General features: G+C 53.5%; 9 protein-coding genes across 9 annotated transcripts; 4 read left to right on the forward strand and 5 right to left on the reverse strand.

Annotated features, from left to right (window-relative positions):
- Window positions 1-1,824: 1,824 nt before the first annotated feature.
- AB675_6062 (Inositol-1,4,5-trisphosphate 5-phosphatase 1) lies at window positions 1,825-3,000 on the reverse strand (the record flags this gene model as incomplete). Its single annotated transcript, XM_018146326.1, has 1 exon — window positions 1,825-3,000. The coding sequence occupies one exon, from the start codon at window positions 2,998-3,000 to the stop codon at window positions 1,825-1,827; it is 1,176 nt and encodes a 391-aa protein (XP_017996875.1).
- Window positions 3,001-6,509: 3,509 nt separating this feature from the next.
- On the reverse strand, window positions 6,510-7,151 carry AB675_6064 (uncharacterized protein; the record flags this gene model as incomplete). The annotated part of the gene is made up of 1 exon (XM_018146327.1): window positions 6,510-7,151. The coding sequence occupies one exon, from the start codon at window positions 7,149-7,151 to the stop codon at window positions 6,510-6,512; it is 642 nt and encodes a 213-aa protein (XP_017996909.1).
- Window positions 7,152-8,511: 1,360 nt separating this feature from the next.
- AB675_6065 (uncharacterized protein) lies at window positions 8,512-11,719 on the forward strand (the record flags this gene model as incomplete). The annotated part of the gene is made up of 4 exons (XM_018146328.1): window positions 8,512-8,972; window positions 10,781-11,061; window positions 11,243-11,568; window positions 11,693-11,719. 4 exons carry the CDS (start codon window positions 8,512-8,514, stop codon window positions 11,717-11,719), a joined length of 1,095 nt encoding a protein of 364 aa, XP_017996890.1.
- A 590-nt stretch (window positions 11,720-12,309) lies between these two features.
- AB675_6066 (uncharacterized protein) lies at window positions 12,310-13,865 on the reverse strand (the record flags this gene model as incomplete). Its single annotated transcript, XM_018146329.1, has 3 exons — window positions 12,310-13,329; window positions 13,374-13,535; window positions 13,683-13,865. The coding sequence occupies 3 exons, from the start codon at window positions 13,863-13,865 to the stop codon at window positions 12,310-12,312; spliced, it is 1,365 nt and encodes a 454-aa protein (XP_017996940.1).
- A 784-nt stretch (window positions 13,866-14,649) lies between these two features.
- AB675_6067 (uncharacterized protein) lies at window positions 14,650-15,489 on the reverse strand (the record flags this gene model as incomplete). The annotated part of the gene is made up of 1 exon (XM_018146330.1): window positions 14,650-15,489. The coding sequence occupies one exon, from the start codon at window positions 15,487-15,489 to the stop codon at window positions 14,650-14,652; it is 840 nt and encodes a 279-aa protein (XP_017996943.1).
- Window positions 15,490-15,593: 104 nt separating this feature from the next.
- AB675_6068 (putative WD repeat-containing protein C25H1.08c) lies at window positions 15,594-16,991 on the reverse strand (the record flags this gene model as incomplete). The annotated part of the gene is made up of 1 exon (XM_018146331.1): window positions 15,594-16,991. The coding sequence occupies one exon, from the start codon at window positions 16,989-16,991 to the stop codon at window positions 15,594-15,596; it is 1,398 nt and encodes a 465-aa protein (XP_017996861.1).
- A 293-nt stretch (window positions 16,992-17,284) lies between these two features.
- On the forward strand, window positions 17,285-18,161 carry AB675_6069 (Protein-lysine N-methyltransferase EFM4; the record flags this gene model as incomplete). The annotated part of the gene is made up of 2 exons (XM_018146332.1): window positions 17,285-17,370; window positions 17,420-18,161. The coding sequence occupies 2 exons, from the start codon at window positions 17,285-17,287 to the stop codon at window positions 18,159-18,161; spliced, it is 828 nt and encodes a 275-aa protein (XP_017996946.1).
- Window positions 18,162-18,763: 602 nt separating this feature from the next.
- Window positions 18,764-19,783, forward strand: AB675_6070 (Short-chain dehydrogenase TIC 32, chloroplastic; the record flags this gene model as incomplete). The annotated part of the gene is made up of 1 exon (XM_018146334.1): window positions 18,764-19,783. One exon carries the CDS (start codon window positions 18,764-18,766, stop codon window positions 19,781-19,783), a length of 1,020 nt encoding a protein of 339 aa, XP_017996948.1.
- A 353-nt stretch (window positions 19,784-20,136) lies between these two features.
- On the forward strand, window positions 20,137-22,158 carry AB675_6071 (Signal recognition particle receptor subunit alpha; the record flags this gene model as incomplete). Its single annotated transcript, XM_018146335.1, has 2 exons — window positions 20,137-20,358; window positions 20,407-22,158. 2 exons carry the CDS (start codon window positions 20,137-20,139, stop codon window positions 22,156-22,158), a joined length of 1,974 nt encoding a protein of 657 aa, XP_017996894.1.
- Between the last annotated feature and the right edge of the window lie 137 nt (window positions 22,159-22,295).

Below are 22,295 nucleotides of genomic sequence, written 5' to 3' on the forward strand. Positions count from 1 at the left end.
TTGGCAGACTGGTGCCTTTTCCGCCTGATGCCGACCCAAATTTAGATGCAACAATTGCCAACATAATATGAGGTGCCTAAACTAAACATTTATGCACAAGAGGACCGCCTTACACCGCCCGCGACTCAACATGGAGTGTTGCTGTCTTCGGACGATTGCACCCGCGCCAGGGAGAATTTCGCTGGTCGATTACCTGACCAGTGGGCGTTGATGTCCTTGGCGGAGGTAGCCGGAACAGTCAAGTGGTCTGATGCAGTATGATGTCGTGTTCGTAATTTCGTAATTCGTGCATTTCTTGGAGACACAAGTCAGGCTGCATTTCCAGAGCCTTCGGTGGTTTTGCTTTCGTCAACCACAGTGGCTTGGTCTTTGGTCCTGCATGAAGTGGAGGGTGCTGTTGAGGAGCGCCCTGCAGGATTAGTTGGAGTTTCCAAGAGTTTCCATCATCGGCTCATGTCTGTCGCCTAGGCGGTATGACATCAGTGGCATCACGGTCATGTCGAAGTGATGCAGAAAGTGGTGATCTGTAGTTTGCTGGTTGTGAGAAGGCCGACTTGTACTGTGTTGGCCTGCTGAAGTTGTACATCTGTGAGAGCGTTAGCATTGTCAGACGTCGCAATTAGGAAGACTGACTCTGCATTCTGAGCACTTCCCGCCGGCTTGATCACATCGACCACGGCAGCCCCTGGGCTGGTTGGTGCAAGAGAACATTTTGTATGGGTGGAGTCGTGCAGGCTTCGAGATTCGGGCAGTCAATGCTGGCTTGGTAGATGTAGTGAGCGTTGCTTTCGAGCAGAGCACCGATCTGTCGCGAGTGCGTTGTGTTGGGAGAGTGTGCAGTGTTGAGTTGATGGGATTGTTTGAGAATGGTGTGAGAATAGTATTAAAGCATAGAAAGAAAGGCCAGGCGGCACCATAGACGTTTATGTTTAGCACGAGGACAGGGTCATGGGAATGGCGCTGACACACTGGCAGGCGGTGCTGGAAGGGCCGGGTCCGCGAGAAAGTTTTCTGCGAGCCTAGAAAGAGCAATTGGCTTCGTCAGGCAACAACGGAGCGCCTTCCCTCTCCAGGGGAGTGCAGCCCTGCCCGATCCCCTTGAATTCGATGATCTAAGCCATGCATAAGCTAGGCGTCGGTTTTCTTTTCCCATGCCTAGCTCCTAAACACACTTTTCCTGAGCATCTGCCTACACCCTTCTACATCGACTTCATCAGTGTTCATCTATAATGATGGCTTTGTGGTTCCAGGTAATGGGATTCTTCATTTCCCACCCCCAAAGTCAACGGGGTTTTCCATGGTCCCATGACCTTGTCGCGTCGTCAAAGTGCTTGTCGATTTCGGCCGCGTACTGAAACGACTCCGTTGACACGAGGCCCAGTAACGTGATGCCTATTCGCCTTTTAGGAGTCATACTTGATGACTGTTCTGATTAAGGATGCTAACCTTGGCGAGTTTCGAATCCGACTAGAAGCATTTCTCATCCACTCAGTGCTTCCAGCGCTTGAGCCATCATTCGCCTATGCTGAATGACTACCCTTGATTACGCATAAGTGCCATCATTCAGCGGCATGCTGCTCATTCATGGCTGATGTCAATGCGGTGTCCTCTAAGCATGCGAAAGCGGAAGTTGCGGAGTCAGCTATGCATCGTTGATCGTTCGTGCTGCAGTGCGGCGAAGAGCGTAACCTTATGCATGCAGATCATTTCGAGTATCGTTGCCGAGAATTCGATCTCGATGATTTTACCCCAACCATGAAACGGCCCCGAGAGGCTCAAATTCGGATCAACAGTCTCGAGACCTGAGCAAAGGGATCACTCTGCCTAGACCAGTATCGATCGCAATATGAAGCCGAAGCCTAGGACCCCAACGACAGAAGCCAAGAGTAGCGTGGCCCCCTCCTTGGTCCATGTCAGGTACGTTATCGTGCCAACCGCTAATTCCTTCCGCCGGGCTGCAGCTCTCTTGGTCTGCCACTGAGGATCGAGCCCGTATGGCGACGCGGCCACAGCACTACTCTTAAGTGGTATCGATGCAGATAATGCCACTGGTCGATGATCTGATGTGCCAAACAGCGGTAACGCTTCGTATGCTTGTGGATCAACTCCGGCCGAGTAGAAGATTCGATCACACCAGCTCGGCCAACGGTGGCTTGCCCAGGGCCACGGCTTCTCTCCGTCCAAGAGGACATCGTCACTCGACTTGTACTTGTAGGTCGGCGGGAAGTCCACAGTGGACTCACTAAGATGTTGCAGGGTCTTTTTCGACCTGACCTGCTCCGTCAATTGGTCATGCTGAAAGAGGTGAGACCAATGCTGTGGGTCTTCTGGGTCTCTCGTTGGCTGCGGGAATTGTCGCGCGTCTTCTTCTGTGGGAGGCTGACTCGAAGTGCGGTAGTTCAGGTCGCCAGCGAAGATAATGTGCGACGAGGCATACATGCCCTTCTCCCGGGGCACTAAATGCGCACGCTCCCCTTGTTGACTGCTCTGCGAATCCTTCGAAGCAGCATCGAACACAAGTCGCTCAACAATGGCTTGGTAGTCTTGGTTCCGCCGTTCCAAGGCCTCTTCGCCTGCAGCCAAATGTGCCGAAACAAAAGTCAAAGTGACGTCCTCGTAGCTCATGCGAACACCCGCCGCCCCCTTGTGACCAGTCTCCTGGAATCCTACCCCCGTGGCAGCGAGCTCTAAGGACTCGATGTGCGAGGATATGCTTTCCTTGGCAAACACCATGATGGCCGTGAGGCCAATGTTGTGAGTGACAACGTTGACGTAGTCATCATCAACGAGTTGCAGAGCTGTCCCAAAAGCATCCAAGTAAGGCGATAAGAAAGAACCTCCAAGGAATGCATATGAGATTGGGGCGACTTCCTGTAGACAGAAGACGATGAGATCTGGCCGTCCTGTAGCCGCTTGTAATATGTGTGGGGCGAAGATCGCTGGCTTGATCAATTCTCTCCCGCAGTTGTAGCTGATGATGTATGCATCGAGGGAAGACATTTGCGCTTGCTAGACCATTAGCCCACGAAGTCTTTCAGCGAGCGGCCGTCAGCAACGAATGGTTTGCATCATAGACCTGTGAAGTGCACAGTATTCACGGCGGGGAACGGTGAACACGAGAACGACAAGGGAAATGTTGTGTGACGTCACGTGTCAAAGAAACGAGGGAATCACTGGCACGACTGGTCGTTCGAAAATACTGTTCATTCGCGTTATACAGATGCAATTCCAATCAAGCAGATTGTAACGTGTTTGCGCCGCAGTGCTCTTCGTGCCTGTCTCGTACAGATAGGGAGGCCTCTGTGCAAGCCTACAACAGGGACGAAATGGCGATATCTGGATCGTCTACGTCTCGTCCGACGAAATCTATCTGGCTCCTCCGATGTTGAACCTTCTGCATCATTGACGAGTCCGCGACGTGCCAACAGGCAGATGTCTGATTCTGTCAAGTCGATGCGGCATTTGTGCGGGAAGAATCCATAGCTTGCCGCTTGCAGCTTTGTTAAGGCTAGACATTTGTCTACTTGACATTGTGCTACCACGAAATCTGGGAATGCAGTGAAGGTCTCATATCGATACTCACATCGTGCAGTGCTCGAATTGATTTTTGCACAATCCAATCGCGCAGCAGCGGAAGCCTACGACCAGTCCCTCGACATCACTGCACCTACCGTACGACCTACGGACATTGTTGCTGGTGCCGAATAAGCATGCAAAGAGCTGTCATGTTTGAGCCCGTCAGCTTTCACTCGATACCAATCAGGTGTGAGCTTTGCGAACAGCTCCTGGATAGCTCGTTGTTCGCTTTGAGACCGCATTAATGAGAGCTCTTGACCCATAGAAACGATCTGGCGAGGACTGGACTAGTTACTTTGTACCAGAGGCGCGCAGTCGACGATAGTCAAAGGTCGTGTATGCAGGACCCGGATTGAAGAGTACATCTTTGACTCGTCTCGCAGAGAGACCTGAATACGAGGCATCTAGCCTTGTTCGCAAGTGGCATCAGCCAGAAAAGGATCCCACGGCTCTGGCCAAGCCTCAGTGTAGGTCTTGTCTAGAACAAGCATAGATGCTTGAGGAGCTTGGGCTGCAGAAATGAGGTGTCAAAAGAGAGTCTCGACGATTCGGGCACTTTCAAGGACTCGATCGCATGCTGCATGCCGTGACGCCGCGTGCCGAGTGGTCAAAGCTCTGATACAGCTCCGGCTAGGTTTGCTGACCAGAAATGGCGTGCGCAGACTCAAGCAGAAACCGCGTCCAATGCGAATTCGACGACAGAGTATTGCGCTCTCAATTAGGTTTCGACCTCGTATTTGCCCGGTCGAGGCTCAGCGCCTTCGTGAGGGGTCAGCCTTGTGGCTGGCTCAAATGTCTTCATCGTCGTCTTGTCTATGAGTTGTTGTTGGCAAATCTGGCTGGAACTTACTCTTCTCGATACTCAGCTACCCTGGAACTTACTCTTCTCGGTACCAAGCTACCCAATGGAGCCCCGGTGCATGGTCCGGAACGATCCTGACGACCTAACTCTTCCCTTTGATGCGTCAAAAAGGCTTAGCGGGTCTTCGCTCTGACATGAAGCCTGACTGACCACAAATAACCATGCAAGATCTTGGTGTGCGTCTCTGCCTTTTTGGCACTAGTCATGCGTGCGAGGCTGGACTAGCTGTCTTGCTGTTCGAATGAAAGAGTCCGTCTTGAATGCAGGCTTAGCTTTCCAAATCCAGGTAGAGCCTGACTTGACGCCAGTGTGCTCTGTGCTTATCATTATTGGGTTTGTCAGTGCAGATGTTGAATGGGACTGGCCAGAGCCTGGCCCAAGCCACCAGCTCGGTCACCCTTGCATGCTGTTGCGCTGTAAGTAGAGCTTGGGCGATGCAGAGCACATATAAGGGTGGCGGCTCGCGTTTGCGGGTAACATAAGGTCTCTCCGTTCGAGGTATATCTGCTTCCCACAATTACGAAATGGCGTTAGAGACCAAGGCAGAGCAGGCACCTCCTGTGGAAGTGACCGAAGAAGACTCAGCCAGGTGGATTACTTCATCACCATTCAGGTAACGGATGCCAAAATCTGGGACATCATCGGGAAGACTAGATACCAGCCTTATGTGTCAATCAAGGCGCTCACATTCGACAATGCGCAGTGGGATGCCGATCTCGTCATCCAGCAAGAAGCTGATTCGATCAGTCAGTTCAGTTGACACCTCATTGTCTGATGTTGTTCTAACGATCCATAGCTTATGACCCAAAGAAGTGGCAGATCACCATGCGCGTCAAGGGCCATGATCCTGGCACCTTTGATTATTGGTTTTCGTTCAACGAAGGTAAGTCTGCCATTCATTCACCACGCGCATTGAACGATCGAGCTCGAGCTCACGATTGATGCAGACAAACCAACGTTTCGGCTTCCCAAGAATGCGGATGGCAAGGTTTACACAATTGAGGGTGACGGCTTCCGCCCAGCCAGCACTGGTAACGGCAACAAGCCTCCTGAGAATACCATCTACTTGATCAATCAGTCGGTGATTACCCCATGGATTTGGCGGACAAAGGCAGTAGCCCAGGGCGAAAGTAAACCTGCCGACGGTGTTGGTCCTACATGGAAGCTGAGCCATGGCTACCTGGCGTGGGCACGATCGTCTTACCAAGCGCGTCTGGCTCGAAACTAACGGCAAGGCTTGGTCTCTATGCCAAAGGTCAGCAGCCAGTCGGCATCGAGATAAATGACAAGCTGGCAGATGTCGTCTGGGAAGATCAATCCCACAAGCGAAAGATCATTTTCCCTACCAGTCGTGCGGTCACCGTTTACCTGGGCGCAGAGGGCACATGGCTCACCGATCTCGAGGAGGAGAGCTGGAGTGCAGCGAGTAACGAATTGCTAGAGCTGATTGCATCTATGAACGCGCTTGCGGAAGCTGATGTCAAGCTCAAAGAAGCAGAGACCGACATCAAGCAGCGCAATCCCGACGACAAGCCGGATGACATCCAGGTCAAGCTTGAAGAGAGTGAGGCAGGCAAAGAACAAAGTGCAGCTAACGACGCCGTCCAGACAGCGGAGCAGGCGCTCTTGACTGCGCTCGGAAACGCGTTCGAGAAGGCCCTGAATCCTGCACCCTTGAACCAAAAGCGGCGTTTCAAGACCCAGCAGCTTGCCGCATCACCATCGACACCATCCATCGACGATGGAGTCAACGAGCCGGCCAACAACCGGCAAATAAATGGCTACAAGAATCATGGCAGCAACGGCACCGTCAACGTCACTATGACCCCAGCAGAATATGCAAATTTCAAGCAAGGCCAAGTTTCAAATCCAAAACTTCCGTACCGCCCTGCGGCCCTCACGCCCAACTAGCCACATGGTCTTGTGTGTGGTAGCTATAGTATAGCGTGGGAACGACTGAGCCGCTATAGCTGGGACAGCAAATGGCGTCACTGGAGCTTTGACGGTGATCGACACAGTAATGGCAAGGATAACGAATGATGACTCTATTTCATTGCTCGCTCACTCAAATCTACCCAGACCGGCTTATGTCTACTCTTTTTATGCATGTCATATACTCGAAAGGGTGGTCTGAACCCCATGTGCCTGTCGGCTTGATTTCAATATCTCCTACTCTCTCGTACCCCCTTCTCCGCCAATACGGACCCGCCTGTGCTTCCGCTATCCCGATCCACAGCAGTACATCCTGGCCTGGGTGTCGTTGGTCGACGTGCTTGAGCAGTGCCTCATTGACTACTCCTGCCAGACCTTGCCGGGATGTTGTAGGTCCCTGGAGCGTGACGACGGCTTTGACTTCATAGCTCGGCCCTCCTTGCTCCAAGAGAGCGTAGTCCTTTGGTCGGTCTCGTTTTAGGGCTTGGTCAACGTTACCTCCTGGCGTCGGTCGCCAAGGAACGAACGAGGAGGAAGCGACTAGTTGACCATTGATCGATGCTGCGGCGAGAACACCATTGGGACCAACCATTTCCAGCATTTCGTCCGTGTTCCAAAAGCGCGGTTCCTTCTTGTGGAAGCCGATCGTCTGAGAATGTACCATGAAGGCGAGGTTGATCAGATCAAAGATCGCTTTAGTCACAGTAGGATCGGCTCTCAGGTCGTCCCGGCTGTAGAATGCGACTGACACGTCGCTCGAGGGCGGCGAAAGAGATCCCATTGTTACTCCCACGATCAGTTTTGAAGTCTCGACTGTATAACCAAATGGTACCTGCTATGTCTTGTAGATGTATGATCTTTACACAAGGCCAATCGTATTCGCTTCGCTATCACTACAAACGTTCAAAGGACAATTCGCCGCATTGGCTGGCGCCTGCAATACTTAAACAGCAGGATTGCCAGCGTGCGGCCATGTGCAGGTAGTGCTGTGATCGGGGAAGATCATAACAGCGCGATCAGCTAGCCCACGCCCTTCGGGCATTGAAATGCATGATTCCACGTTGAAAGCTAGTAGCGCCCAGCCAATCAGCAGAAAGCCATCGTATGCACTTCAGTAATATCGAGAAGGACGAGGTCCTCAGTGATCGCGACCATGGCGGTCAGGCTCACTGGCAGAGCCCGAGAATATGACTGCTGTCTCCATGTCTGCGTCCTGGCCAGACCTGATGATGGGTAAGTTGAATGCTGAGAGGTTGCCGGAGAGTGAGATTTTACAGATCCGGCAGCAGCGGCAGATCAAACGATGAAGACCCCGCCTGCAACTAGAAGCAAATTGCGATTCATATACGTGGGTATCGCAAATTTGCATCAACAACCACCTCCAGTTGTCACACATCGCATCAGTGGTTTAGTGGTAAAATCCGTCGTTGCCATCGACGGGCCCCGTGTTCGATTCACGGCTGATGCAATGTCAACATTGCCATGAGCATTGCTTTTTGCGTTTTTGTCGCTCAACAACAACTTTAGAAGCCTTGATTCTCCTCAGTCGCAGCAGCACACTGAACATGGGTCGCACACTACTCGCACTGCATTATTCGCACTCGCTTGTCAAGCGGTACGGTCTTGGGGGCCTCAACAAAGATCATGGGAGCTAGCTGTCCGGCTCAGACCGACGCGCCTGCGCCTAACCGGTGACTTATTCCTGGCCTATCGACGCCAGCTCGGTAAGTGGCATTCCGCCGAAACGAATGCGGCTGAATACGAATTGCGACGTTGCAGCTCGAACATGTCCAGACGGCAGCTTCCACTGCTCGGTGACAGCATCCTGTCTTCTGTTGTTCAAGGTAGGTCCGTGTAATCACAATATCATTTCGAGTGGTATGCCTTCGAAATGATACCGTGATCGGTTCGGCCCAACAACGCGTGTCGGGACAGCTGTGCATACGAGACTGAAGCCATACCTGGCCCAAGGTCTGCAGCCCAGGAAGGATCAATAGAGTACAAGGAAGCGCGGGAGTTGGCTTTATTCACACATCCCACGACTTATAATCAGACCACCTCCACCAAGAGTATACCAAACTCGTCTCTTGCGAACGGACGGCTCCTTATTCAACGCCACTTCCGGACAGCAGCCAAGAACGATGAGTATCACACCCAAGATTCCGGCCTTTAACCCAAAGCCCTCACACACCACTCACGAAACCACGCTGTACCCTACCGCTACCTCGCGACTCGATATCTACAACTGCACGCCCCCCGACGCTGGACCGTCATCATGGGTCACCGTGACCTACACACCTCCCACAACCATCACGTCTGATCGCGAATCCGACCCAGCGAAGCACACCCTCTTGGCTGTTCCAGCGCACTGGCACGAGCACCATGATGAAGCGATGACGGTATTGTCTGGGAAGCTCAAGTTCTTCATCGATGGTCAGGAACATGTCTTGAGTGAAGGGCAGGAGCTGTTGATTCGAAGAGGCACCGTCCATGGGTTCGAAGTGATCAGGGGTGTAGGAGCATCATTCCGGGAGAGGGCGCTGGCTGCGGGATGGGAGAAGGATGGCAAGGAAGTAGATGGCAGTGGAACTTTCAAGGCAGAGTCAGTTTCTCCCTCTTGTTTGTTCTCTCATAAACGGCCGTGTACAAACTTGCATATGAATGCGGTTTGGGGTCCGGACTAGGGCATTCGAGGACCTTGCTGGCCCGACTACCGTTGCAGCTTTGGAGGCTTTGCCTGTCTGCCTCTTCACCTCTCCAATTCCAGCCCACGAAGGAACTGACAGATCTCTACACGCAGGTTCTTCAGAGACGTTTTCGCTAATGGTTCCCCGTCGATCCTTCATGGAATGCGAGTTTTCTCTGAGAGAGATAGGTATATCCACATACCTTTGCCCTTTGGCGGTTCGAAGTGGCTTGATTGGATTGTAAGTCAGCTGTTGCTTTATGTTCGACCGTGCCAGAAAGACGTGGCCGGCGTGAGCCCATGGACAGTCTGCAATGCGTAGGTTGATGCGCTGACCCGATTCTTGAATAGATGACACACGCCCTGGGCGCATTGGCGAGACTACTGCTTCCGGCCAGAGAAGCCGAGAACGTCAGTGCTGGTGCCAAAGGTCAGAAGACCAAACATACCTGAGGCCAGTCTTGTTGTCCAAATCTCGGATTACTGCACGATTGTCGACCTAGCTATGTCCGTCCACGTCAAGAACAGTGGACTCCAGTGGCTGGACCAGATGACTCGGCACGACGTATGTTTTTCGAATATGCGTCAGAACGCGCGCACACGCACCTTTGGTGGTCGGGTTTGGCTGACGCGAACCCTGTCGGTACGCATAACCCGCGCGCCAATGACGGAAGCAGGTAATTCGGGATACAGGTACGGCTAAGGAATTATTGGTCAAGCTCGTCCCACCAGGCAGCATTAGATGCTAACACGGCATGACAAGTGTACTCGTCTTTGCTCTTCTTCTGACAATAAGAGCAGAAGTAGAATGACGAGGGCAAAGCAGATACTTATAATCTTTCGACAGACTGAGCATCCGGCGCAAACCGAAACGATCACTTCACTGCCGCTCCTTCGAAGTATTCACTGTTCGCTGGCTGGTTCGAACGGCCTGCTGCCTGCTGCTAGAGAACTCTTAATGGGCCACCAGCAGCTTCATCTCGTCTCATATGAACCTCACATGTCTCTGATACTTGAAGTCGAGCTAAAGGACTGCATGAGGCATTCACAGCAAGCTGTTACAGACGGATGCTGCGATCGACCCACTCCTGTGGTCCAATTGTCCTACGCGACTGCCATACTCTGGTTGCGTGGACGTTTCGCAGGGTCGGCTCGCTTGTATGCTACTACCGAACTTCATGTATGCACTGGACATTACGTGTTCCGGCCCACGTAATGGGCAGAGTAACGTTCAAGACGCAAGGCTAAGAACGCCCATAGATCTGCGACGCTCTCCGCGTTTCGAAAGTCAGTCTTGGCATTGTGAACCGCGTAAGTTACGACCGTTGAGGCACGCAACTTTTGCCTATACTTTCCTCAATCATGACTGCTTGCCTTTTTGATGGCTGCAATGGCGCTGTATCCCTCGAAGCCGTTGGAAGGACCAAGCCGCCTTAGCCGCCTGAGAAGGTGCTTGGCGACCACGACCTACACCTCTTACACGTCTAGCAATGTTCACGGGAGGACGCCGGTGTGAATGGTACGCGGCTCGCCATGACTCTACGATCTCATAGGGGTCGCATGGTCCTGCAAGTTCGTGTTCTGATGTTATGGTGAGCTCCTCCCGTCTCCAGCAACAGAACGTCCATCATTCAACGTCCGCCTACTGTCCATGCCATCTGTCCCAGCATGAATTCCAGCGATCTCTTGCAGGCCTCAAGACGCCACATGTTCTCACATAGCAGACAGCGTCGACCACTCAGTCTTACAAAACTTCTTGCTGCCAGCGCAGTCCCTCTCCTCTTGCTTTCCAGTCCCCTTCACGCACAAGATGATGACGAGCCCACCTCCTCAGCTGCCCAGATAACGACACCCTTCGTTGATCCACTCACAAACCTCCCGATGGAGCGTTTCTTCGGCGCCCGCACACAATTCTCCTTCGCCATGGCGCTACCTTTAGCATCCACCACATCCACCTCATTCATCGGTCAACTCTCCTTCCCCTTGGTCAACGGCAACGGCTGGGGTGCCGTCGGCTGACAGGCGAGATGGAAGGCAACTTCATCCTCGCCGCTTGGCCTGACGGGAACGGCGGCGTCATGTCCAGCTTCAGACAAGGTCAATTCTCCCCTACCCACTCCAGCTGCTCCCAACACCACCCGCACCTAACAAGAACCTGAGACTGACATCCCCACGCCTCACAACAGCCTCCGACGAAGACAACCCACCCGAAGTCCGCGGTCTCTTCACCGCCCGCCCGATACCCTCCGCCACCTCCGTCTCCGCCAGCCAACTCACCTACACCTTCCTCTGCAGCGACTGTCTCAACAGCACGCTCGGCCTCGGGCCCGAAGCCACTATCGGGAACGCCGTCATGGGCTGGGCGCTGAGCGAACGAGCACCGATTGGAGACCCTGCTGATGCCGGTGCGAGGTTGGGCTTTCATGAGAGGGGGTTTGGGCCGTATACGCAAAGGCTCGCGGAGGCAAGGACTGAGGGGTTCGAGGCTGTGGCGGCTACGGCGGGGTTGCCGGTCGCGAGCTCTGGAAGAGCCCAGGAGCCGTTGCTCAACATATTCGAGGACGGCGGTGGGGACAGCGATGGTGAAGACGACGGTGGAGATGATAGTGATGACGATGATGACTGAAACAAGCAAGCAGCCAGGCTTCGGAATGGAAGTTTGACTGGAGTCAAGAATGGCGCCGTGGTTCACGGGCAGTTCTGTGTTGGAAGAAGGTACGGGGACCCCTGGTCATCCGGTCTTCCTGAACGACTTGGTTCGTCATCCGGCGTGAGATGAGAACGTCGTTTCCTTGTCCTTGCTCGAATCCAAATCAAATCCAACTGCCGTCGCTGCCTGCCGCTTGTATGCGTCCTTCGGCAAGGACAAGCGAATTGCCATGGTTAGTCGCAGCCAGTCCTACCGCGTGACTCGACGTAGAATATCGCAAGGGATTTCATGCGCGTACCAATGAATATATTTCCAACAACCGCCCGAAACTAATATACATAGGCTTGCTCTCAAATCCTGCACCACTCACCGTCGAGCGACATTCTCCCTTCTTGTGCAACCCTCACTAGCGCCACTCGACATCATGAATGGCGGGTCTTCCTCCGCTTATTCTCATTTCCATTCTCCGTTCCCTTCATGCTAACATCATCGGACCTTCATTTCCCGCAACACACGCATCGTCAGCCCACGTCATCCCCAAAGTCTCAAACAAACGCGACACAACATGAAGCAGGAAATCGGAGCAACCAACAACAAGAAAACTCACCATCTTCCACCTTGGCCACCATTTCTCTGACCCTCAATGCCCTTGATCGCCTCAAGCAAGTACGGCACGAACGTCCCCGGATTCTCCGTCGCAGGGAAATGGCCGAGTCCCTCCATGGCAGTAAACTTCCCGCCCTTGATCTTGTCCGCCGTAGCCTTCGACATCTCAGGCGTAGTAGACCAGTCGTACACCCCCGTCAGGAAATGGATCGGACAAACATCAGTATCGATATCGGATACACGATCACGGGCGTCAAAGCCGCCAAAGTAGAAGTCGAGATCGCCGTGGAAGATGCCGTAGGCTTGGGCGGAGTACATATGCCAGATCAGCTGGCGGTTGATGTACGGCGCGTGCGGGTTCATCATGCCGTAGATCCAGTCTGGGTTCCAGAGGGATTGGTTGACTACGGGGGATTTGTCGTTGAAGGTGCGGTCCATGGTCAAGAAGTCGCATCCCTGCATGGGGATTGTGCCGCCAGCGCCGACTTCGGCTGCGCGGATGGCGACGGCGACGCAGACTTGTCCGGCCATGCTGGCCCCGCATATTATGGGCTTTTCGAGGCCTAGGGCTTGGACTACGGCGGCGATGGTGCCGACGTAGGCTTCCTCGTTGTTGGTGTGGTTTCCGGGGATGTAGTTGCTGCCTGGGAAGCTTCGGCCATGTGCTGGGAGGTCGAAGGCGTACATGGTGCACTTTTCGATCATGCGCTCGTCGTTCAGGACGCCGTGGTATTGGCGGGAGTCGGAGCCGGCGGTGTGGAGGAAGACGATGGGGATGGGCCCGTTGCCGGTTGTCTCGTAGAAGAGCTTTGTTCGACCCCAAACGGGGCAGTCGACGTACTTGTAGCGCCCAACGATCTTGTCCTCTGTGGGCTCTGTCTGGGAGTCCTGTGGCATGGGACCATGCAGACCTTCGCGCAGGAGCTCGAGGAGGCGAGTGGTCAGATGGCAGTTCTGTGCGAACTTGGTCTGGTTGCCTTGAATTCCGACGCCTCTTGCTTGATGTTCATGCCCTGGCTGAGTTAGTACTCTGAGAAGGGTGCAACAGAGACTTTGCAGACCTGAAGCCCAACAAAAGACTGGTACGGTGCTTTCGGGTCAGCGTCGAAGAACTTCTCCCACTGTTCACCATTCGCAATCAACGTGAAGTCTGCCTTGTCTTGCGAGCCTGTTGAGGTCTTCGTCTGCTTCTGGTCAACGTGGACCAGGATCGCATCGCCACCCTGAGTGAGAGGATCTTGGTTAGTATGTATTGAGACCCGGGAATGAGACTGAAAGGAGGAGAGAAGGTGCGGCAGTCATGCCCGGGGAGGCTTTGGGGCTGCCATCCAAGCCAACGCATGTGTCACTACTGAAGCCCGGGCACTTACCTTGCTAGCTACGCCCATAGTCACAGGCTCGATGACAGCGTTCGTGTTGACGAATGCTTGCCATTGTGGATCGTTGTCTAGCAGCTTCTGGAGTCCTTTGACAGACTTGCCCATCGCTGATGGAAGTTGAGTCCAGGCATGAGCTGAGCCATTTGTACCATTTGTACCGTTGGCTGAAGGCATCGTGTCGGTTTGATATTTTTTGTTAGGTCCTTGGGGTGCTCAAAGAATTTTTGTGTCAGAGCGCAAGTGCGAGCACGTCAGATCGAGGGACTTGCATGTGTCGACAGCAGACTTATAGTACAGGAGCCCTGGTCGAAGATCGTCACGAACTTCTCTTTCCTGAGACGAAGCCATCTCGCAGCAGCAGAGACGTCAGACATGCTCTTTCGAGAGCCAGTGAGAGGCGACTGATCCGTTCGATAGACATCTCGAGACGAAAGCACTCGGTCTCGCGGCACGCCGGCTGCAACGATCATTGGACACCCCGCAATATCAGGAGCTTCGTCTTTGGACGATCCCTGCTGCCGGGATGCACGTTTTCATCATTCCCAAGAACGCAATGAGGAGAGTCAGATGTCATGAGGGGAAGATGGGAGAAAGGAAGCATTGGAGATAGGAAGTCCACATTGAGGTTACTTGGTTGCCTGGACGCAGGGCTAGAGATGTCTCCACAGGGAAGCCACAGACACAGTAAAAGGGCAAATAATTTCAAGGTCCAAGCACAGCATGTTTCGTGTTGGTCACTCATCTTTTTCTGTGCTTGAGCATAAACTCCACCATTGGGCCCGACCAGCATTGCAGGGTGTAGTAGCGCATGGTCTAGGACGCGGTGTCGTGACCATCTTAGTCAGTAGCTTTCGACGATAGCTACACTGTCTGTGCCACTTGCCTTCTTGCTGCCAACCACAACTCCGCGCAAAGAACCACGATTTCGTCAATCTGCTGTATCTGTCCAGCGTTGCCGTTACCGTTTAGTTCTCCTTAGCCAACTCTGGATGATTATGTCCGCATCATTTGCAGAGATCGGCTCGGTCTTGACCACCTGCTTGCCCCCTTCCTCTTCCTCCTTCTTGACCGCATCCTGCAGCTCGAGCTCCCTCAGCACAATCTGAATGCACGCCTGCTGGTTACCCGATCCATCACCGGTATTTGCCGCCGAGAGCTTAAACATATGAGCCATATCGCTTGGATCGAACTGTGTTCGGAGCATGTACTGCCCTTGACTGACCGTTTGAGGCTGGCATTGTAGTGGACATCCTTTCAGCATAGCTCCGAACTCATAGCCAAACTGCTCGGCGGAGAGCCGACCAGCCTCGAGACGACTGTTCAGGCCGGCAGCACGATCGACAAATGATCTGGGATGCTCGCTGAAAGTACCGTTTGCTTCATGGAAGTCTACCTTGGCAGGATCGGTGTCGAGAATGCATTCGCATTGGATTGCGCCCGTATGCGTGAACCAGACACTCTGATTCGATTGTGTAGCTGAGATTTTGCAGTCGTGACCGTAGAAGACTCTATCTGGCAGGAAGACGCGGACCGTAATGAGATTGTATTCCAGGTTTCGTCCTTCTTGGGTTCTGAACTTGCTGATGATTTGTGGGAGAGCTTCGCGGACCAGGACCGGAAGATAATCTAGTGGGGCGAGCGTGATGCACTGACCGACGTTATCTAATATTCGTGGACCGAAGTGGATTTCTGCTGGCTTCCTCGAACCATCCGTGTTGTACTGTATCAGGAGCATGTCATAGGTCGCCGCCCGGAGCCACTCGACGAAGTGAGCCTCCATTGCCTGACTGATGTCCATCTTCAAGCGACGGTGATAACTATGGCAGAGAAGAGGGCCCCAAGACGCTGCTGGATCTTATGCAATGCATGCCAGACCTGTATCTTGCAACAAAGGCGCCTGCTTCAGGCAATGTCTGCCCTGAAGACCAGTGAGACACCATCGTCGCCAGCAGTGACTATAACATTCCCTGGCCCTCCTTGGACAAAGCCGAGCACACCGCCACCTTCACCATCGCCTCTGTGCCCTTTCCATTCTTTCAGAAAGCCTTGTCCAGCAGCAGTGGTACCGCCGCGCACATCCCAGCGTCGCACGACTCCATCCATGCCAACGCTCGTCAGGATGTGCCCGCCACGTTGCGAGCCTCGTACGAAGTCCAGCTTGACAACTGCATGCTCCTCATGAGCTTCCTTGATATGTCTCCTCATCGCAAATCGATGAGCGGTGTCGAACAGTGCAATCGAGCCGTCAACACTGCCGGCCGCAAGCAGATTCAGTGGTGCCGACGAGAAAGACAAGGTCTCTATGCTCTCATTCTGGGGATGTAGCGAAGCAAGAATCTGTCCGGCGGATGACGCTATCGTATTTGAGCCCTTGGCGGCCTTGTTCTTCTTTGACTGATCTGCTTGTTGTGGCAAACCAACGACTTTGATCATGCCAGTCGCGCCACCCACAGCAACAAGGCTCTGGTTGCAAGCCACACTGTAGAGGCCTCCATCGATTTCGAACCTCTGATCTGTAGCAGTCTGGGACACGACTGCTTGGCCGGTGCCAAAGACATCCCAGACGTATAAGCTGCCGTCTTCCGAAACAGTGGCTAGAAGACTGCCATCAGGTGTCCAGGCACCAGCAGTGCTGGCTGCTGTATGCAGATAGTAGGCTTGTATAATGGTCAGCGGACTTGAAGTGTCGGCAGCATTGATCTGATACACCCAGACCGAGCCGTCGTTGGCGCCTAAGGCAACCACGTTCGGCTGATTCGGATTCGGGCAAGGCTCGACCCAGTTGATTTCCTGCACCTCGGAAGCATCGGCGAAGAACTTGTACTTGGTCGCCGACTTGTCGCTCTGGTATGCTCGTAGTTGTCCATCGAGCCCGGCCGTCACTAAGTAGTCGCCCTTGGGCAAGGTGAAGGCAATTGCGTTGACGGAATCTTTGTGGCCCTCCAACTTCTCGAGTGCTTGTAGTCCTGCTCTTTCAGTCTGCTGTTTGGGTTCGCTCTCATAAGAGCTGGGCAGTACAGGCCCTGGTGCGAGGGTGGCATCAAAGACATAGGCCACGTCGTCACCGCCCCCTGTAGCGACGATGCCTGGATTGGTAGGATGCTGGGCTATGCAGAAGATGCTGTCTTGATGCGCGTCGAAGTATGCCGCAGAGTCATTCTGTAGTTGAATCTCCTCCTCATCGTCATCGTCCATTGGCTGGTCACCGTCTTCGTCAATCTCCTCGTCGGCCTCATCGGCGTCAAGAATATCATCGTCTTCAGGGTCCAACTCGTGAGGATTTCGTTCGTGGCTGGCCATTTTCCTGGTGGTGATGTTGAGGAGGTCCTTTGCAAGCCAAGTGGTACGAAGGGGTAGTTTCAGACGCCGCGGTCGTCGCGAATGCAATAAATAAGACCGACGGAGGCAACTTCAGTGTTTCTATGTTTCTGTGCTTAGAAATGCAGACCATCGCCCAAGTCACGAAAAAAAGCAGCCAACGTCATTTTGTGGTTGGAGAAATTTTTTGGGGCGCTTCCCCCCCTCGATTCTGAAGTACCCTTATCCAACACCCTTCTTCTGTTATACAGATCCTAAACTCAACCTCGTGTGGCATGGCTACAGCAGAGGCAGTAGCAACGGCGGTCGATGAGCCTGCTCCGCGTCAATTGGAACCAAGCGAGCTTGGCACTCGATCATAGTGAGTGCATAAGGATCCATGTAAGTCGAAATGCTCACAAAAATCCCAGCTGGGATGAGTATTACCAGAATGACCTTGACCACGACGAATCCGAGGGAGATGAAGCGACTGCATTGAGCAGCCATACGGACCTGGAGTCGTGGTTTGATGATGTTGGCGCCCCTGCGAAAGTTCTACAATATCTAACCTCAGAGGCTTTCCCACTGGCTTCTCGGAAGACTAGCTGCACTGTGCTGGATCTAGGGACAGGCAATGGAAGCTCGCTGTTCAGTCTGTTCATCGACGGAGGCTACACTGGATGTCTTGTGGGGATCGATTATTCTCAGCAGAGCATCGAGCTTGCGAACAAGCTACATGCACGGTACAGCCGTCTCTTCGCGACGCCCCAGCATCGGCCGCCGCCGATCAGCTTTCACGTCTTCGATATGGTCACCGACGACCCGCTGATAGCAACCTGGTGGCCAGAAGATGGGGAGGGCTTTGATCTAGTCTTGGACAAGGGTACCTTCGATGCAGTTTCATTGTCTTCAGAGACCGTCGTGGACTCACAAGGCGTCGACAAACGCCTCTGTGAAATTTATCCTGGGAAAACTGCTGCACTCGTCCGTAAAGGTGGGTTCTTTCTGATCACAAGCTGCAACTGGACTGAAGAGGAGGTTATCGACTGGTTCACCACAGGCGAGATGCAAGACCAGTTCGAAGTCTTCGGCAAGATCAAGTACAAAACGTTCCAGTTCGGTGGCCACAAGGGACAAGGCGTTTCGACGGTCTGCTTCCGGAAACCTGACTAAAATTCGAGTCGCGACCAGCCCACAACACATACTAGCTACGACAGTTCCTGAGCTAGTTTGCGACAGCGGAGTCGACGGCGAGTTTTGCTCACGGACAGACTGCCTACAGCGACGCCTTTGGCCAGGGAATCCACGATCAATTATTCCTACTAACCGACGTCCAAGTGTGCCTTGGCTACACGTACACCGCTTACCTAAGGCAACGGCCGTACGGCTTTCGACCTAAAACCGCCCTATGGGCACCGCTAATGCTAGCGGCCACACAGCGGCATTTCCTGATTGGCTTGTTTGATATCATGTTTATTGCCGACCGATAATATTCGGATAGCCTTGTCCGTTGATAGAGGCACAACGTGGGCTTCGGATCGCTCTGCCCGGTGGTCGAAGCACAATGTGGTTCAGCTCGACCGGTTTCGCGCGTGCAGTGGCGGCTGTTGCTGGTCTATCGAGCGGTCTCCGGTCAGCTATATAAAGTCACAGCCCTCATGTCATCGGAGGTACCACGCAACACACATTGCAATCGAAAGCGACACGTTCACGTTCATCAAACAACCACTGATCTATCACTTGAGCCATACCTAGCATTTCGGACGACTCTCACCATGTATACACGCTACGCCGAACCCCACAAGCGTGAGAACAATGCTGGTCCAGGCGATCATCGTGCGACAGCCAAGAAAGTCGTCGAGGACCAGGATATCGTCGGCAAGTGGACCGACAAGGTGGTCCTCGTCACCGGCACTTCGAGCGGTATCGGTATCGAAACCGCTGCTGCCATGAAACTGACCGGTGCGAAAGTCTACATGACTGTCCGCAACGTCGAGAAAGGCAAGGCGGCACTCAAAGACATCCTCGAGCCCGGCAAAGCTGAGCTTCTGGAGCTGGACCTGAACTCCCTCGCCAGTGTCCGAGCCTGCGCTGCTGCGTTCCAGGCCAAGGAGTCCAAGCTGAACATTCTCATCAACAATGCCGGGGTCATGGCCGTGCCCCACCACACCGTTACGCAAGATGGCTTTGAGACCCAGTTTGGTGTCAATCATCTCGCACACTTCTTGCTTTTCCGGCTCCTGAAGCCGCAACTGCTCGCCGGTTCATCGCCAGAGTTCAATTCACGCGTCGTGAACCTGTCGTCTGTGGGTCACCGCAGCAGCCCGACCATCCTGGACGACTTGAATCTCGAGTCCAAATACGAGCAGTGGATGGCTTATGGGCATGCAAAGACCGCTGTGATCTGGTCAGCGAACGAAATCGAACGACGCTATGGCAACAAAGAGGCCGTTGCGAGCGGCAAGGCGATTCACGCCTTCAGTGTAATGCCCGGCGGCATCAAGACCGGCTTACAGACGTTTGTGCCAGAATTTGATGTCATGTGGGAGATTCCTGAGGTAGCAAAGGCTATGAAGACACCTGCCCAAGGTGCTGCGACTAGCGTGTGGGCAGCGGTTGAAAAGGAGTTTGAGGGGACAGGTGCCATGTACCTTGAGGACTGCATGGTCGGAGAGCCAGCCAAGGAAGGTGCGCAGCTGGGCGACACTGGCTATGCATCCTGGGCATTTGATGCAGAGAGTGCTAAGAAATTGTGGGAAGAATCTTGCGAGCTTGTTGGCGTTAGAGACGCCTGAGCAGTGGCGGACTTAGATCAGTCAACTCACATCGCGCCTGGAGCACAAGGATAGTATTGGACATAGAGATAGACTTGACATGAAGTCCATTTAAGATCTGGTGATTTCATCCTCCCAGTCAAATGAAGGGAGGGTTGCGTCTGTCACACTCAAACAGGTGAACTCGCAAGAGGAAGCGGGAAAGACAACACCTTCACAAACACGAATGCCGCCCCGCCGCCTGGGTGACACGCTTAAAATTCCCCTTGGCACCTACGTCAGGCCTAGATTCTCCAATAATTCAACGAGACAGTACTCGACTCTGGTCCAGATCGCAACCTCATCTGCAACCATCCAGGAAACCCGTTGCGACAATGCTTGACGCGTTCGAGGTCATTACGACCTCCGGAGTGGTACTATGGTCGCGCCAGGGTTCTTCTGCCGGCGCAGGCCAAGCAGTCAACAGTCTCATCAACGACATCTTCATAGCGGGGCCATTCCGACCGAGTAAGGATGCCGCCAGCAACGCCGCCTACAAGCATGACAAGTATACGCTCAGATATGCGCTTGTGCAGGACTTGGGTCTGATGTTCGTGGTATGGTTCTCCTGACAACACCTCGTCAAACTATACTAACGCAAACAGGCTGTGTACCAATCTATACTCCATCTAACATGGGTAGATCAGTTGCTCAACGACATCCAGGCGATATTCGTTACAGTATACAAGGATCAGCTGCAGAAGCCGAATGCGACCGTCCTCAAATACGACTTCGACTCGCTCTACGACAAGCAGCTGCAAAGACTAGACCAGAGCACCTCCGGCGCAGCATCTGCTGAGCCTCCCAGAGCATCCGAGCTGGAGGACAAAAGATCAAGTCCGGAAGAGTCAGACAACGGGGGCCCTCCTCCTCCATCCCAGCCTGGGCTACTCAGGGTGCAGTCTCGTACTGCAGCTGCACCCGGAGAAATCTCCGAAACCGAAACACCTGTTGAGACACCAGATACTTCGCGTCCTACCACTCCACTACCTCCGCACTTGCTGGCTGAGAAGCAGCGACCGGGCAGTCGAGGATCCCGCCGAGCGAGAAAGGCTGCGAATGCTGCAAATGCTCCGCAGAGCAACAATACGTCTGGCGATGAGGCCAAGCGACCAGCTACACCGAGAACGAAAAGCAAGAAAGGACGCGTGTGGGGACCAGACGGCATGGCTGGCGAGGACGACGGCGATGCTACAAATCTCGACTACTCCGTGCACGCTGAGAATGACCTGGAAGGTACCAAGTCGCCCCCTCCAGAAGCCATAGATCAGCAGAGCTGGGGTAAAAAGACCAAGGATGGACACTTTGTACTCAAAGACATCGATGACGAGATTGACGAGATCCTGCGAAAGGCAGATCAAGAGAAGTCCGATGCTGCGCAGAACGGAGCAAGCTCTCGAATCAGTGCCATCTCTGGCTACTTCAGAAATATAGTCGGTGGCAAAACCATGTCAAAGGAGGAACTCGATAAACCGCTTCGAGCAATGGAGGAGCATCTGATGAAGAAGAACGTAGCACGAGATGCTGCGTTGCGTCTGGGCCAGGGCGTGCAGTCGGAGATGGTCGGGAAGAAGACTGGCGCTTTCGAATCAGTGGACACAGCATTGCGTCCTGCTCTGGAAAACTCTCTGCGTAAGATAATGACGCCCAGATCTTCGCTGGATCTACTTCAACAGATCGATGCCATCACCAAGCCCTCGAGCTCACAGGTCAAGCCACGCCCTTTTGTGATCACGATTCTTGGAGTCAACGGCGTCGGAAAATCCACAAATCTGGCCAAGTTGTGCTACTTCTTGCTACAGAACAACTACAAGGTCATGATTGCGGCGGGCGATACCTTCCGAGCTGGTGCAGTGGAACAGCTCAAAGTTCACGTTCGCAATCTGAAAGAACTCACGGCTCGAGAACAGCTCGGAGGAGTCGACATTTACGAGAAAGGCTATGGAAAGGACGCAGCCAATGTCGCCAAAGATGCTATCGCATTTGCCGCATCGAATGGCTATGATGTCGTTCTCGTCGATACTGCTGGCAGGGCGCACACTAATATACAACTGATGTCGGCTCTCGAGAAGCTCATCGATCTATCGAAGCCTGATCTTATCTTGCAAGTAGCTGAGGCTCTCGTTGGCAACGATTCTGTCGGACAGGCTCAGAACTTCACCAAAGCCTTGGGTAAAGGTCGGAAGCTCGATGGATTCATAGTGTCGAAGATGGACACCGTGGATGACTCATGCGGCACACTCGTCAGTCTGGTCCACGCTACCGGGGTGCCCGTACATTTCATTGGCGTTGGTCAGCACTATGGCGATCTCAGGACTTTGTCGGTGCCGTGGGCTGTGAATTTATTGATGAAGTGAATGAAGTCTCTCAGCCACTTTTCTGCTGCCGGCGAGCCGGAGTGGTGCCGCTGTAAATAGCTTGAAATGATTGGCTGAAATGAAATCCCCTATTTCCCAATTGAATTCCATCTCAACGTTCAATATCAGAAAAGTTT

The sequence above is a fragment of the Cyphellophora attinorum genome (genome assembly GCF_001299255.1).
Source record: "Cyphellophora attinorum strain CBS 131958 chromosome Unknown Contig27, whole genome shotgun sequence".
Taxonomy (NCBI): Eukaryota; Fungi; Ascomycota; class Eurotiomycetes; order Chaetothyriales; family Cyphellophoraceae; genus Cyphellophora; species Cyphellophora attinorum.